Consider the following 16,987-nt stretch of genomic DNA (forward strand, 5'->3'; position numbering starts at 1 on the left):
TCTCAGTGATAGTGTTTCAATGAGCATAAAATATCACTATGAAACCTGAAATTCTGTCTATTGTGTTAACTGAGCAACAATCACACTTTTTCTGATTGAACCAATCTATGAGTTGTCGGAAACAATGGATATCTGGTATCCCTCCCTCAAAAAATAGCTAAAAATACCCAAACGTGCTACTCCCCTTGGGGCTTAGCCCCCCCCCCCCCTTCTTTAAATCCTACAAACGCCCCCGGTGTTTCCTAAACTCATCATTCTACATAAAGTAAAGTGTAACTAATAACTGTAATAACACTTGTTTAAAACTATTTCAACAAGAACTGCAGTATCATGGCATGGAAGTACTGGAGTAAATGTACTTAGTTACATTTAACTTCTGATTAGCACTGTGTATATGGACATATATAAATATATATACATGGTACAGACTCTTATAAATGCGTTTTGCTCTCTAACCTGGTCCAGACAGTGTGTTCTGAGGTGGCTGTGGGCCTGTTGTAAACACAGTGGGAGCGGAAAACCACAGCGCTGGACATGGATGATGAGGGGAACACCAAACACACTCTTCTCTTTGTAGTCTGGCACCTTCATGCGCTTCATAAACTTGGGCACAGACCTGGGAGCGATAGACAGAAAACAATTAGGGGAGTGTGTTGGAGGAAAGATGCTCTTTCCCTTCATGTACATGCTGGTCAACAGACTTTCTCTCCCAGGGATAATTAAAAACAAAAAGTGAGTTTGTGAATCTAAAGCCAGTATTTTGACCTAGACTGGCGTCCAAAATGATACACAGACCCGCTATAAGTGTATATGGAGTAGATGTTATGGGTTTGTGTGAAGGTGTTGGTGCATATGGTCCTGCTGTTTTAGCTCTGATGTAGAGAAGTTGACACACATACATATCACACCGTGTAAAATTCCCAGAATTATGGATAAATGCATGAAATATGAGCCCCATAGTACAGAAGAGCAGAGAAACATATGGACGATGCCTGTGGCAGAGTGTATACCCACCATGTCCAGCCGTGTTTATTAGACATTGAGTATTTCTCCATGATGGCGGTGAGGCGGAGCAAAGAGAACTTCTGCAGCAGGCTGAGCTGGCCCGCTGATTGGCTGCTGATCTGCAGCGAAGATGCCGGCTGCTTCAGATGATCAGAGATTCTGAAGCTGGGCCATCGGAGACTGGGATGAGGGAGAGAATACCAGGAAAGAATGAGAAACACACAGTGATTCAGTCATTGTAAAGGCCTCACCAGGCAAAGTTAAAGACAATTACTACTTGGGTCTTGTTTCCATTGATTTAGACATATTTCCTATTTATAATAATAGCGTTGTTCTCAAAGACAATCTTCTCTGACATCTGGAAATGATGAGACCAATCAGAAAACCTCCAGGTGAGTTCCAATTTGTTTTGAAAAGAAAAACAAATGTGAAACAGTGAAATACCCAAACTGCTTATTGTTAACATCCATCGTAGTTCATAGACCAAGTTTCTGGTTCTTCTTTGACATTCTGCACCACAGCTTTCCTCTGCATTGAGATATTATGACTCACGCTTGTGATTTTACTCACCGTGGTCTTGTCAGCGAGGCCCCGACTCCAGAGTCCCGCCTCTCCCGATTGGTTCCTGTCGAATCGGTGTCAATCAAGAAGACCCCAGCTCTCTCGCCTTCACTGGGGGTGGTCCTGCCCTCCCCCGTCTCATCCTCCGGCAGCACGCTGCGGCTCCAGTGGTCCACTATTTGCTGCAAGCCGCTGACGTGCTGGATGATGTCGTCGAGGTGAGGGAACAGATTGTCCTCTTTCTCCAAGTCCATCAGGTCTCCTGTGCTGGCGTAAAGGTGGGAGCCCGGGACATTGTCGTAAACACTCACCCTGCTGCCACGTGGAGCTCCGGGACAGCGGGGCTTCGACAGAGGTTTGCTCGACCAGGGCTCACCCGGGCCATTATTGGGGGGAGATCTTTGGCCCTGTGTCTGGAGGCCAAATGTTCCATCACCAGGGGAAGGCACCAGGCTCTCTATGGACAGAGCCTTCGGAAAGGTGCCCGGCTTATGGTCTTTGGGGATGTGAACCAGGAGGTTTTCATACGAGTGAAACTGGTTTCTGCCAAACGGGCCGTGTCCTTCAGGCCTCTTCCCTTGAGAAAGCAGCTCCGCGTCCTCCAGATACACGCTGCTTCTCTTGCTGGCGCTGCGTTGTTTTGCACAGGCGGGCTCCTTCGCGCCGGGCGCCACCGCCTCGCCGACGGGACTCCGCGCGGACCGGTCTTTACGGTCGTCGGTAAGCGACGCGGGGGAGGTGTCCCCGTCGGGTTGGTGGTTGTGTTCCAGTTGGCTGATGGGAGTACACTGGAGCACCTGGAGCGCGTGAGGCTCCTCGCCCTGTAACACCGGCTCGCCGATGACCAGAGGCGCCCGGCGGTTTGAGCCTTTCCGCTTCGACGACGGCCCCCAGGTGCGCATTAATTCCATGCGGCGCAAAAAATCTTTGGCTTTGCTCCGCCCTCCTTGCCCGTGACGAACGCTCTTCATCGGCAGGGAGTTGTAGTGCAGAAGATCCCGATGGGGGTGGAAGGAGGCCGAGAGAGACGCCATCGATATCGAGTCAGGTATGGCGGAGGCGGAGTCCTCGCTGTGCAACGAGGAGATCTCCGTGATCTCCTGCTCGCTCAGGTCCGACAGCACGCTCTCGATGCTCACCGTGCCGTGCAGCAGAACCTCCCCCGGACCCGTCGGGCTGCTTTCGGCGGTGCTGTCCAACAGGAAGTCTTGCAGGCGCGACCAGCGTCTGCTGCTCCACTCGAACGTCCACCTTTTACTGAGAGCCAACGGGTCATCTTCATCAGAGTCATCACCCTGTGGAACCAGGAAGGAGTTAGGACAGAGTCGAACTATTGCAACACATGGCTCTAAATAAGAGTTACTTTTCAATTAAGATCATCTGTTGTGTTCTTATATCAAAAAAATCCAGATTGACTTTTATTTCACTTATCGGCCATTTTGGATTTAGTTTTATCATTGATTTATTGTTGGACATATTTGGATAACTGTCCTTTATTATCAGCACTACTGATTAGAAGATATCTGGAATATATCTGGTCATGAATACAAATAATACAAATCATAATCTATGATAAATTCCAGTTTGAATTCCCATCAATTTAGAGCGAACATCAAGTTTAAATGGTGAATCAACGTAAGGAGCAAGGCATCACATTTTCAGATGTACATTGATTAGACCAGTGATTCTCACTAGTGGGTCGCGGGTTTGCCTGGGCAAATTTAAAAAAGAAAAAAAATTTCATCCTGTTATTTTATTTTGAAGGGGCTTTTTTATGCAGCGGACTGTCGTTTTCTTTGCTGGCTCCCTTCATGTTTTCAGCAGCGTGTGCCAGGTTGGATCAAACCATCCTGATATGGGGGAGACTTTGAAGTTAGGTCATTGAAGTTTGGTCATTTGAGTCTTTTTGTTCCGGTATACTACTTCTTAGTTGTTGGACATGTTTGTTTCTGCATAAAGGCTGTTGAGTTTGTTTAAAATGGCTGATGATACGTATGTTTGTTGTAATACCTCGTGTCCTGAAGATGCACTTTTTGTTTTTTAATTAAAATGCAGCTTTTATAGAAATAGTTTCCTCTCTAGAATCGCCAACTTGTTTTTGTGTTGGCGTACGTATTCAGTCTCCATACTATCTCTGGTTGAAACTGCACAAGTTGAGAATGTTCCGCTATTTGGGTCGCAGCTTGTCATTAAGGGAAGATGGTGGGTCCCGGCGCCAGACCAGTTGAGAACCACTGGATTAGACAAAGAACTCACCAGCGACACACAGATTGTAAGACGAGCAACGACCAAAGATCCCGATGTGTCTCTTGGTGGCCGCTGACAAAGCGTGAGCAATAACAAAGACTGTGTTAACCTTGATGGCTTACAGTTGGAAGAGGTTGTCTTACTTTCTTCTTGGGGTGGCTGACATCCAGTTTCATGGAGGCACACTTGTTCAAAGTATTTAGACGTCTGCAACAAAAACACACGGTAAGTTTAATGTGTTGGATACGTGTTCTCTGTGAGTTTCCTCATCAACTGTCACATCCTCATTTTCACCCTTCTTCTCTTGCACTCCTCACTGTCTCCCCGTATCATGTCTTCTGACTCAATCCTTCTCATTACACTCTACCTCACTTCCCCCACCCCCAACTATCTCAATGAATGCATTTCTCCCAAAACCGGCTCCTCCCCTTCCACTTCCCTACCTCCACGCCTCCATGTTCCTGCTCTGGTTCTGCAACTTGGGGAATTTGAACAGCCACTGGTTAGGAGGGTGGTGTCTGCGTTGGTGCCTTTCAAGATGGGGTGATTAAAACACATTTTGGGAAGCTTTTGACCTCTGTCATTTGAAAGATTTCAGCCTCTAATACTACACTCAGAAATCCTCTCTTGTTGACTGTTTATTTTCTCCGCCTTCTCATATATAACTGGCAGACGAGGGATTTTATTTGCTGCTCTATACAAACCAGAATACCAAGAGGAAACAAGCTGTCATGTCAACTGTCTTTCTGGTTTAAAGCAAACATTCACGTTTTAAAATATACATGGGGAGCCACTGTAGTCTCCACACCCTGTATCTCTGCAGGATGAAACAAACCATGCCTCCTCGTTGAATATATCCATACTGATTTAGAATGATATGATATGATTCCTAAAGCGTATAGCAGTATATAACCCAGTATATACTCCAAATGAAAACAGTTGTGAGAAAAAAACAATGTAAAGAGTGATGCATGAACAAGAGATATTTACCATTCAGCTTATTCTCAACTTGTCTGATACATACGGCTTTTAGGAAATCACTCATGCTATAATCAACACACCGAATGGAGAAGAAGGGAAAAAAGGGGAAATTGTACACTGTTGCTAGGCGGGAAAACGTCAACGGGACGAGAGGAATGGGAGATGTGAGACAAAAAGATGGCAGAGCTGTACTAAGGGACTTAAAACACACACTCCCCCTCACTCCTTCCCCTAACCCGTTACCTCTCAGCCCCCCTGTTTGGCCCCCTGAGGGTCTCTGCTCTTTGAATGGGAGATCAGAGTGTTGCAGGGAGGGCGGGGAGGCGACCAGATCAAAGCCTGGGCTGTCTCAGTGCAAAGCAGGGATGGGGAGTTCATTAGGGGCTGGGGTCAAACATCTGATGATTAGCGCTTCGCACCAAGCCGCAGGGACAAGTGCAGAATCTGGGCGTTGACTAGTTAACACCACAGAGTGAGTTTAGCTTGCGTAAGGGTGACTGGAGTGTACAGGATGAACATGTTGCCGTCCTCACCGACATAGAGGCTCTACCAGATCCCGATCCAAAAAGTCGTGGTCCCTTTTCACAGAGGAAATGTCAACTGGAAACTGGGAATCTGTACGAGAGAGAGAGTCAAAAAGGAAGAAGGAAACCAGAGATTGAGTTTCGTTAGTTCATGGCTGACAGGAAAACGGCAGTTTCCTCTGCCAGTTAAGCATTTCTGAAGTCTGTGAAGCATGGAACAACTGCTGCCACCGCTGTAGACACCCGTCATGTGCATACGTTTACAGAACACACACACAAGCCTTTTGAAACCCCCAAATAACCGGATTTCCACACAATGCCGGCGTCAAAATGACTCATGCCTTTTATTTTGGTGATTCTTTGTGTGGTGGCGGTCTGCAGGCATCACGTCCAACCGGGAGGAGTCGAAGAGTCTTTAGTTCTCAGCACTGTGTGTGTGTGTGTGTGTGTGTGTGTGTGTGTGTGTGTGTGTGTGTGTGTGTGTGTGTGTGTGTGTGTGTGTGTGTGTGTGTGTGTGTGTGTGTGTGTGTGTGTGTGTGTGTGTGTGTGTGTGTGTGTGTGTTTGGGGTATTGGGTTTTTTGAGCTACTTCTTAGATTACTGGGGCCATTTCCTGTTTGTGCCTCAACTACATGAGACCTGATGCTCGTCACGTGAATGAACGCCTGTCGGCTTCTCAGAGAGGCGTGTAGAGGGCAAGATGGCAGGAAGGATGGAAGGAAGGAAGGAAAGAGAAAAGAAAGCTGAATGAAAAGCACGACAGAAAGAGATAAGTCAGGAAATACGGAGAAAGGTGGAATGAAGAAGAGAGAAAGTCCCAGCAGTGATAGCAAGGCCTTTCCCATGACCCCTCCCCTCTGGACAGGAACTATGGACTGGAAATAGAATGCAGCGGCCCAGAAGACGAGGATACGCAGATAGAGAGATAGCAGAGAGAGGGAGAGAAACAGAGATGATGAAAAAAAGAGAGAGAGAGAAACCCAAAGGCGGGGGTGGAATAGAACGGAGAGATTTGAAGGGGGAGGTCTTTGTGTGAAACAAGGCAGCTGGGTAAATGCTTGACTTTGACTACTGTGTGTGTGTGTGTGTGTGTGTGTGTGTGTGTGTGTGTGTGTGTGTGTGTGTGTGTGTGTGTGTGTGTGTGTGTGTGTTACCTGCATAGAGCTGGGCGTACTGTGGAAATCCTGCTGCTCGAAGCCAATCACAAGCCTCCTTCGCCTCAATCTCTGTAAAGCAAAAATCATGTCATGTGAGTGCACACATCATAATGTGATCACATTGATTTGAGGATAATTGATGTACTTTGTAATATCAAAACTGAAAACAACATTTCTGTGGAGGAAAGTCCCACAATTATTGAATTTCCTTCTGAATTCCAGCGGACTGAAGTCTTTTATAGGCGCCGTGCTAATCATCCGCTCTCTCAAATAACAAACACGAATACATTGAGAGCCATGAAGAGCTTAACATCGCGTGTGTGTGTCATCCCCTATCGCAGCATGTGTGGTTTACGGCAGAGGAACATCTCAGGGGATTATATTTTCCTCTGGGAATTTACTGGAATGATGAGATTGGAAAAGTTGGAAGTGAGCCAGTGGGGGGTGGGGGTGGGTGGGGGGGGACAAAGGAAACACTTTATACAATTTAACCAGCAGTTCGATTTCAGCCGTTAATGCGTAAGTTTAACGGGCCTTACACATGGCACCACACCCCATTAGATGCTGCCGCCAGCACCACAAGGCGCTTTACAGGCATTTGTTTTACTACTTTTTTCCGCCAGCATTAGTATTGCTCACACTGCTCGACTCGGCACCGTTCATGCCTGTGTGTGTGTGTGTGTGTGTGTGTGTGTTTATGAGCAGACACTGATTACACCTCTCTGCACAGCGTTGTGTTGACGAAGACATTATAAAAGATCTTGGTGCCTCCATCGAATGAGTGTTATTTGTTTGATATAATACATAAACAGACGCATTCATATACGCACAAACACGTTTACACCTATACACACACACACACACACACACACGCACGTGCGTATGATTTAAAACTGTGAATAACCGAGTTGAAAAGCCTCAGGTTTGAAATGGACTCCTTCTAAAAACTCAAAGCAAGATTTTTAAAAAGTAATGTAAATTATGGAAAAGAAGAAATACTTTTATTGTCATATTACATATAGTTATATGCATATATGGAATTTATTCTCAGAATTTGAACCATCTTTCGTTATTAAGGAGCAGTGGGCTGCTGTGATGCACCCGGGGAGCCAGTGACTTGCTCATGGACACTTCGACATGCAACTATTGGGGATAGCGGGGATCGAACCGACGACCTTGCGGTTGCAGGATGTCCACTCTCCCCACTGAGCTACAGCCGCCCCAATTATAAACAATAAAGTATAGATTGCAAGGCAATTTCAAGTTGTTTTCGAAATTATAAAGTTGAAAATAATACCAACTTCCACGCTGAGTTATTACAATCAAACAGTTTCTCTCTCGTTTTAAAAACACACCAACTTCCAACATTATTTCTACATCATACTGCTGTCGCTGTCCCGATCTCGTACCTCTTCTTGGAACCACCCTCTTATTCACTCATTCACTCATTCAGAGGAAGCGCCTCAAAAACACAGGGGACAAAGTTCAGAGAGGAGAACGGTCGGAGGAAATGATCCTTTTCGCCGCAATCTAGCAATTACGTCCCTCTCGCTGCATTCTCAGCATAACTCCTCTCTCTCTCTCTCTCTCTCTCTCAGTCACATATGAAGCAATAGATCACGAACAATACTTCTTGTCCACAAAAAGACGTTTTAGAAACGCCGGACCAGAGCCTGAAAACTTACTTGAAGCCCTCATGGTGCAAGTGATGACATGCTTCTATTGATCTCTCTCCTCTTCTTCCCACGACACGTCCACCTCTCCGCTATCCAGCTTTCCATCAAGTGGCAGCGTCTCCGTACCTTCCTCCTCTCTTGTGTGTACGACTCTCGCCTCCCTCTTCCAGCCTGCCTGCCCCATGCAGGGTTTCTCTTCCCTCTAATTTGCTCCTCAGCCTCTTCTCCCTCTTGCACTTTCTGCTTTGTTATGATCCACATACAAAAACAAAAAAAATCTCTCTATTTTTACATCCCTCCCTGCCCAATGCTGCCCTGGACTCTTTCTTCTTCTCGCTCTTGTTTTAGTACGTTGCCTTTTTTTAATCCATTTTGTTTACACTTGAGTGCATTTCTGTTTACTCTCCGCACCCCTCGGCTTCTCGGACCCTCTCCTTCATCCATGCGTCCCCTTTGCTTCTCCTCATCCTTTCTTCCTCTTTGCTCCTACGAGAAGCTGGTCGATGACACCGACGCCACGTCTGCTTTGTCATCGCTAGAGCTCCTGCTGCCCATCAAATGTCTCATTTCAGCTGGTGTTTGCATCGTGGTCACAGGCTGGTGGATGCTCACTTCACATGTCAGCTCAAACCTCCGGGCGGCAGGCCAGCAAGGAGACTCTGACCGCGGCCTTCCTTCTTTTGCTTTTACTCTCCAAAAGTGCACACCAGAAAAATGTGTGGGAGAATGCAGTGCACATGCATTACACACCCCAACGCGAGACTTAGCACAGTCCAGATGTTACCCCCAGTGAGTCAGAGGATAGAACAAGGATGAGACAGGCAGACAGCTGGGGTTGGAGGGAGGGCCGCTGGTATTATGATTCCTCCCTGTGGGAAAACCACAGGGAGGAATCATAATAATGGAAAGATTATCGACTCTTTATAGAGAAGCCAAAAAACAAATATGAGATGCAGATGAAGAGTGGGAGAGATTTCAAGAAAATAAATCTTAAGAGGTATGTTGTGCACCGACAGATATGCTAGAGAGGTTCAGGTCATTTATGTTAGCTTTCTCTCATTCCAGGCTTCCTGATTGTTTTCACCTGTCATCCCACCTGTCTCCTATGCTCATCAGTGTCAGCCCCGCCCCTGATTGGTCCCACCTGTGTCTTGTTACCATGTGCTTAAATTCCCCTGTCTCCCAGTGTTCCTTGTCAGTTCGTCTTGTCTTTTGCCATGATCAGGTCAGGGTATTTTGTGCTCTTGAAAAGTTTTTGATCCCTCACTACGTGAGCGTTTTCATTTGCTCACTGCAGAACTGAAAAATAAAGTACTTACAAATACTTTATCTCTGGCTCCCGGGTCGTGCAATTGGGTCCTACTTCCTAAGTGTCTGAGTTCGTAACAGAACGAACTGACCATTATGGACCCAGCCGACCCAAGAACGCTTCACGCCGCTCTGTCGGTACAGGGCGTGACGATTTTTCATCACGAGGAAAAGCTGGACAAAGTCAGCCAGGAAATACAAGAGCTGAGAGGACGCCAGGCTGGGGTTCAGGAAGAATTATCTACACAGATGCAACAACTGGTTGCCCAAATGAATAATTTTTTCACTCATCAACAGACTGCTCCTCCGGTGACGTCATCCACAGCTGAGAGTTTGCCTGTCAAAACTCCAGCTGACTACCCAGGTCAGGCTGTTTCTTCCCTTACGGCTGGCTCTTCCGGAGAGATTTTCCGGAGACTCTTCATTGCAGAGCCTTTCTGGTACAGTGTGATCTGCATTTCCAACACAACCCAGCAGCTTTTTTATCTGAGCATGGTAAAGTGGCGTTTATTGTGTCTCATTTAACGGGAAGAGCTGCAGCCTGGGCTACTGCAGAATGGTCTAGAGACACCGAACTATGTTACTCATTGGCGATTTCATAGAGACTATGAGCGCATTTTGACCACTCATCGCCTGCTACGGAGGCCAGCAGAAGACTGTTTCAAATACGTCAGCTCAACCGTCAGGTGGTTGATTATGCCATCGAGTTTCGTACAGCAGCAGCGGACAGCGGATGGAATGTTCCGGCTCTTGCCTTCATGACAGGACTTTCGGAACCGATAAAGGACCAGCTGGCTCCATTGGAGACACCCGGATCTGGAATCCCTCATCGCTGTGGCCATCCGGATCGATAACCGTCTTCGGAAAGAGAGAGGAGCGTCGCAACCGAGTTGTTATTCCCAGCTTCCAGAATTGCCAGCTGAGGATTTCCAGCTCATGTTACCGGACCATCAGAGGACTACACTTCCGAATGACTCCGGTGAACCCATGCAGCTTGGAAGAACCAGGCTTTCGCTGGAGGTGAGGCATCGCCGTCTCACGGAGGGTTGCTGTTTCTACTGCGGCCAGCCGGGTCATCAACTCGCTTCATGCCGGGAAAGATCGTGCTCACCAGTCAAAAGGAGGCGCTGGTGAGCAAGTTTCCGCAGACTTCCTCCTCGACCTGTTACTCAGGTAGACATTTGTATTAACAATCAGACCATTGACCAGGGTGTGTTAATAGACTCAGGGGCTGACGAAAGCCTTATAGACTGGGGCCTAGTCAAACAGCTAAAAATAAAAACTGTCCGCTATCTCATCCTGTTAGTGCCAGTGCCTTAGACGGCCGCTTGTTGTTCACAGTTACCCATTGCACTGAGCCCATACGGATTACTATAAATAAGGACCATACCGAGCATGCAATTTCATATTTTTGAGTCGGCTCAGTACCCGATTATTTTGGGGTTTCCTTGGCTGAAGATCCACAATCCTCACATAGACTGGCTTTCAGGGAAAGTTAAGGAATGGGGAGAGGATTGTAAGGGCAGGTGTAAACTTTTGCAACCTGTTAATGCACCAACAGACTCTAGTAGGATCATTATAGATCACCCTGACTATCCTGATCTACAGAAGGTACCTTCCTGTTACCATGATTTAAAGGAAGATTTTAACAAGTCTAAAGCCTTGTCGCTACCACCTCACCGAGATTTTGACTGTCCCATTGATCTCTTACCGGGCCCCATTCCCAAGGGAGACTTTACTCGATTTCGAGACCTGAGAGAACAGCAATGGATGAATACATCTCCTCTTCACTCAAATCAGGGATTATCCGTCCTTCATCGTCTCCAGCCGGAGCGGGATTCTTTGTGGGAAAGAAAGACGGGTCTCTGAGACCTTGCATAGACTACAGTCCACTAAATGACATTACGGTGAAGAACCGCTATCCTCTGCCACTCATGTCATCTGCTTTTGAACTGCTTCAGATATTCACCAAGTTGGATTTAAGAAATGCATATCACTTGGGTAGAATAAGACAAAGGGATGAGTGGAAGACTGGATTCAACACTCAGAATGGTCACTATGAGTACTTGGTAATGCCTTTTGGACTGTGCAATGCACCGGCTGTTTTCAAGCTTTGGTGAATGAGGTTTTGGAATTCTTGAATATTTCAGTGTTTGTGTATCTGGATGACATACTGATTTTCTCCCCAGACGCTAAATCTCATGTTAACCATGTCCGCCAGGTTTTGCAGAAACTACTGGAGAATCAGCTATATGTCAAGGCAGAGAAGTGTGAGTTCCACACAGAAGAGGTGTCTTTCTTAGGATACATAGTCTCACCTAATCATATCCAAATGGATCCTAAGTCAGTGCAGTATCCCAGTGGCCCACCAGACTCCAGGAAAAAGGTTCAGCAGTTCCTAGGATTTGCTAACTTCTATAGGAAGTTTATTAGGAATTTCAGTTCTGTTGCTGCCCCTCTGCATGTTCTGACTTCTCCTAAGGTTCCTTCAAGTGGACCCCCCAGGCGGATCTCGCTTTCCAACTTCTCAGAGATAGATTCACATCAGCTCCCATACTCACCATTCCAGATCCCCAGCGCCAGTTTATGGTCGAGGTGGATGCTTCCAATGAGGGAATTGGAGGAGTACTGTCTCAACGTTCTGCAGAAGACAACAAAATGCATCCATGTGCTTACCTGTCGCGGAAGTTGACAACGGCAGGCGGAATTATGATGTGGGAAACAAGGAACTGTTAGCTGTAAAAGCTGCCCTCGAGGAATGGAGACACTGGCTAGAGGGTGCAGAGCAACCGTTTTAGTCTGGACAGATCACAAGAATCTAGAATATATAAGAAAGGCTAAGCGTCTCAACTCCCGTCAGGCCAGGTGGACACTTTTCTTTAGTAGATTCAACTTCACACTCTCTTTTCGTCCGGGTCTCAGAATCAAAAACCCGATGCTTTGTCTCGTCTTTCGATCCCGAACCACTTGCGGTGAGCCCAAGACCATCCTTCCACTTAACCGTGTGATCGGAGCCTTTTCCTGGCAAGTGGAGTCAGGCGTTAAAGAGGCAAATGTCATGAATCCAGCACCTAGCGAGTGTCCCAACAATCTGCTGTTTGTTCCTGAGGCTCTTCACTCCAAGGTCATCCACTGGGCTCACTCATCTGTGCTGTGCCATCCGGGAGTAGCAAGAACAATGTTCAGGATTCAACAACGTTTCTGGTGGCCATCCATGAAGAAAAATGTGGCAGAGTATGTAGCGGCTTGTCCGGTGTGTGCGTGTAATAAGACCTCATCTCAAGTTAAGATGGGCTTGCTCCAGCCGCTGCCGATTCCCCAACGTCCTTGGTCACACATTTCGATGGATTTTGTGACAGGATTTCCTTCATCCAGAGGCAAGACTACGGTTCTAACAGTGGTTGATCGATTTTCAAAGATGGCTCACTTCATCCCATTGACCAAGCTTCCCTCTGCCAAAGTCACCGCAGAGGTCATGATGAATCACATATTCCGGATCCATGGATTCCCTAATGACATTGTTTCCGACAGGGGTCCACAATTCATTTCCGCTTTCTGGAAAGAGTTTTGTCGACTCATAGGTGCCACCGTCAGCCTGTCATCAGGATATCACCCTCAGTCAAATGGACAGTCGGGCGTCTGAACCAAGAACTAGAGACTACGCTCGTTGTCTCGTCTCCCGGAACCAGACCACCTGGGTGACCACCTCACATGGGTCGAGGTTGCCCACAATACCCTTCCTCGGCCACAGGTCTCTCTCCATTCCATTGTGTCAATGGTTTCCAGCCTCCACTTTCCCTAACAACGAGGAAGAGGTGATGGTTCCATCGGCACATGCCATGATCAGACGTTGTCGCAGAGTTTGGGCTGGTGCTCGCCAGTCTCTTCTCCGAAGTTCAGCTCGGATGAAGGCTGTTGCGGACGTTCATCGCAGGGTCGCTCCCTCCTACAGTCCAGGCCAAAAGGTTTGGCTCTCTACCAAAGACTTACCACTCCATGTCGCCTCAAAGAAACTGGCTCCGAGATTTGTGGGTCCGTTTCCAGTGTCCAGAGTCATCAACCCGGCGTCGGTACGCTTGCAACTCCCCAGGACCTTGGCCTACCTGGAGGAAGTTGCTGATCTGTCACTCTGGTGCCAGGACAACAGCCTCATCATGAATGTCACCAAAACTAAGGAGCTGATTGTGGACTTTAGGAGGGTACAACAACAGAGGACGTACTCACCACTGGGGATTAACGGGACTACTGTGGAGAGGGTGAGCGGGTATAAATACCTGGGAGTCCACATCACCGAGGATCTGACATGGTCAACAAACACAGACACTCTGGTGAGAAAGGCAAGGCAGCGCCTCTACCACCTCAGGCAGCTGAGGAAATTTAAAGTTTCCCAGAGGATCCTTCAGTCCTTCTACTCTGGAGCTGTAGAGAGCGTCCTGACAGGAAGCATCACAGCCTAGTTTGGCAACTGCTCCGCTCAGGACAGGAAGGCTCTGCAGAGAGTAGTGCGTTCGGCTGAGCGCACTATTGAACTACACTCCCACCCTGCAGGACTTGTACACCAGGAGGTGCAGAACCAGAGCCGGCAGGATCATGAAGGATCCTCACCACCCCAACAACAGACTGTTTCAGCTGCTGCGGTCAGGCAGGCGCCTCCGTAGTCACGCTGCAAGAACAGAGAGACTGAGACGGAGTTTCTTTCCTCAGGCCATCAGGATTGTGAACTCCGACCTCACCAGGACCCCCACATAGACCCACACAACTGCCCCTCTTAGGCACACACACACACACACACACACACACACTTACTGTAAATATTGTGTTGTTTTTATTTGTAAATAGTGTACTTGTTGCCATTCCTGCTGAGCATTGCCACTTTCATTTCACTGCACACCCTGTGTGTGTATGTGACAAATAAAACATCTTGAATCTTGAATCTTGAGAGTGCACCCAACGTTTCACGTTAGTAGAATCAAGCCGGTGTGTGAGAGCACACTTGTTCCCTCAAGCCCCTCCACCGCCCCAGTTCTTTGAAGGGGACGTTTACAAGGTCCGTAAGCTACTGGAGGTCCGTAATAGGGGAGGCAAGCAATTCTGGTAGACTGGAAGGTTACGGTCCTGAGGCTAGAAGCTGGATAGCTGCTTCATTTATCGTAGACAAGACTCTTATCACGACTTTTACAATCAGCCTGGGCCATCAGGAGTTGGCCCTAGAGAACTGTTGTGCACCGACAGATATGCTAGAGAGGTTCAGGTCATTTATGTTAGCTTTCTCTCATTCCAGGCTTCCTGATTGTTTTCACCTGTCATCCCACCTGTCTCCTATGCTCATCAGTGTCAGCCCGCCCCTGATTGGTCCCACCTGTGTCTTGTTACCATGTGCTTAAATTCCCCTGTCTCCCAGTGTTCCTTGTCAGTTCGTCTTGTCTTTTGCCATGATCAGGTCAGGGTATTTTGTGCTCTTGAAAGTTTTGATCCTCACTACGTGAGCGCTTTCATTTGCTCACTGCAGAACTGAAAAATAAAGTACTTACAAATACTTTATCTCTGGCTCCCGGGTCGTGCAATTGGGTCCTACTTCCTAAGTGTCTGAGTTCGTAACAAGGTAAGCCTACATTGTTCTGATTGTTAACAAACCCCATACAATAAGACCAAAACCAACAATCAATTAATCCTGCTTCACTGATTATTCATCCGTGCCTCACATCTCTGTTGCTATTAATAACACAGATGCCATTGTGAATCCACACACATCTTCTTTACTGTGCCGCAGCATCCTGCCTTAACAATGGAAACGCTATAAACGAGGGATACCTACACATCCTGCGACATATCAATTGCCGCCCGTCACACTGACTTTTCTAGTGTTGCACTCAAAAGTAACCAGTAGTTATGAAGCTGTTGTAGGAACCAAATAGTTATTTTTCCTCTTGGAAAAAGCCCACAACAGCGTGCGTCATTACAGTGTTATTGGCAACGAGTCTTTGAGTGGCAAAGCTCCCATCAGCATGGGAACTAAGCACCGGTAATCATCTGTGCAGAATTTAATCAAGAGATTAATTAGTACACAAATGTGTTATTAGTGGGCCACAAAACACACAAATGCACAGTCAGACGGAGCTAATCCAAGCTGCCTCCCGTGCTTTTCCTCCAGTCTATTTCATGGCCCAGTGTTCCCACTGTGGAGAATATATGACAGAACAACAGCAGGGAAGGGAGACGCATGGTGTGTGAATGAGTGTGTGAAGGGGCTTGTGCATGTGGGCGCGTCCATGTGCGGGGACAAAAGGGGCTGGAAGGTAGTTCTTTACATAACAAGGACACCAGCTATGTTACATAATGCACACAACACAAGCGCCCCGTGCGCCCTCACAGCTTTGTTTCTCAGAAAGTGTGCCTCTGCCTTTCATTCTTCTACCTTTCATTTCCTCCCTTTTATCCAGCGCCAGTAACCTTGACTTTCTGACAGCCTTTCCTCCGTGTTATGTCTGCCTTGCGCTGGGTCTCAAGGACCCTGAAGGGCCATGCATGACATCATTTCCTGCTCTGGATTTCCCAGGCGTCCAGAGCGGCATGTGACCTAAAAACGACAACAGGAAGTGGACGACTCAATTGGATTGAACATGTCAGAAGGGACTCAAGCTGGGTTGTGTTTCACAGACCATGGAGCAACATAGATTAGAAATAAAAAAGTTTGTTTGATTTGACAAATTTATATTAAAACGCTGTTTGTTTAAATGTATCCTTTCAGGCAACATTAATTTGATAACTAGAGAACATCAACCACACTGAAGAGATATCTTATAGTTTGTAAAGGGTGTACAGGCATGAACTGAGCTATCCTTCTACAATACTACACACAAACACACACACACAGCCTGGAAAGCCGCCATATTCCCACATAAGCCAAAGCACTTAGTTTTTCATGTTTTAGGGTCAAAAGGGGGGAAAAGTAGTGAAGAAGGCAGAAGAGGAGTAATGGGAGAGGGGAAGAATGGAGGGAGGGATTTTGAAGGGAATATGTTCGGCCCATCCCGTATGGTTCATCTGAGATAATGCCGAGGCCTCAGGAATGTGCTGTAAAACAGCATCAACGCGGCATAGCATCTCCCTGAGGACTGCAGAGGTTAGACAGCCCCGTATATATTTTAAGATGGATGTAACAGTATTAATAGGATGGCTTATGAAGATCCCGTTGAGCATTTGGCTATGCCGCTTTCCTCCAGCAGAGGTTGTGAAAGCAATGTGTTCCAGCAATGCACTTACTCTTCAGGCTCCATGACAGGATGTATGTGTGTTGCATTTTTTTTACATTTTGCTATTCAGTGATTAAGCCTTTTTTGTGTGCATAATTTCCTCTTTTTTTAACTTTTCCAGTGTGAACAGGCCACACATTGTAAACCTGTTTGGATTTAGTATTTAGTTGAGTATTGGTCCTTGTTGTTGTTTTCCTTTCACGATGATCAAATAATTCATTGTTGTAGCCAATTGGGGGCCAGTGCCAACAAGCTGTGAACACTAAGTTAAGTTGA

At 47.0% G+C, this 16,987-nt stretch overlaps 1 protein-coding gene across 8 annotated transcripts in view; it reads right to left on the reverse strand.

Annotated features, from left to right (window-relative positions):
* stard13a (StAR-related lipid transfer (START) domain containing 13a) overlaps nt 1-16,987 on the reverse strand; it is a 69,052-nt gene that overhangs the window by 7,286 nt on the left and 44,779 nt on the right. For 4 of the 8 annotated variants that reach the window (XM_056444715.1, XM_056444723.1, XM_056444729.1 and 1 more), the window contains 6 exons: nt 6,472-6,543; nt 5,328-5,409; nt 3,936-4,020; nt 1,576-2,861; nt 1,015-1,185; nt 457-616 (listed from right to left, as the gene is read on the reverse strand). In XM_056444715.1, coding sequence (XP_056300690.1) covers nt 457-616; nt 1,015-1,185; nt 1,576-2,861; nt 3,936-4,020; nt 5,328-5,409; nt 6,472-6,543 — 1,856 coding nt within the window. Of the gene's footprint in view, nt 1-456; nt 617-1,014; nt 1,186-1,575; nt 2,862-3,935; nt 4,021-5,327; nt 5,410-6,471; nt 6,544-8,159; nt 8,800-15,873; nt 15,953-16,987 lie in introns of those variants that run through there. The other 4 variants (XM_056444740.1, XM_056444707.1, XM_056444758.1 and 1 more) reach the window with 3 other exon arrangements.

This window comes from Pseudoliparis swirei, chromosome 3 (genome assembly GCF_029220125.1).
Source record: "Pseudoliparis swirei isolate HS2019 ecotype Mariana Trench chromosome 3, NWPU_hadal_v1, whole genome shotgun sequence".
Lineage (NCBI taxonomy): Eukaryota > Metazoa > Chordata > Actinopteri > Perciformes > Liparidae > Pseudoliparis > Pseudoliparis swirei.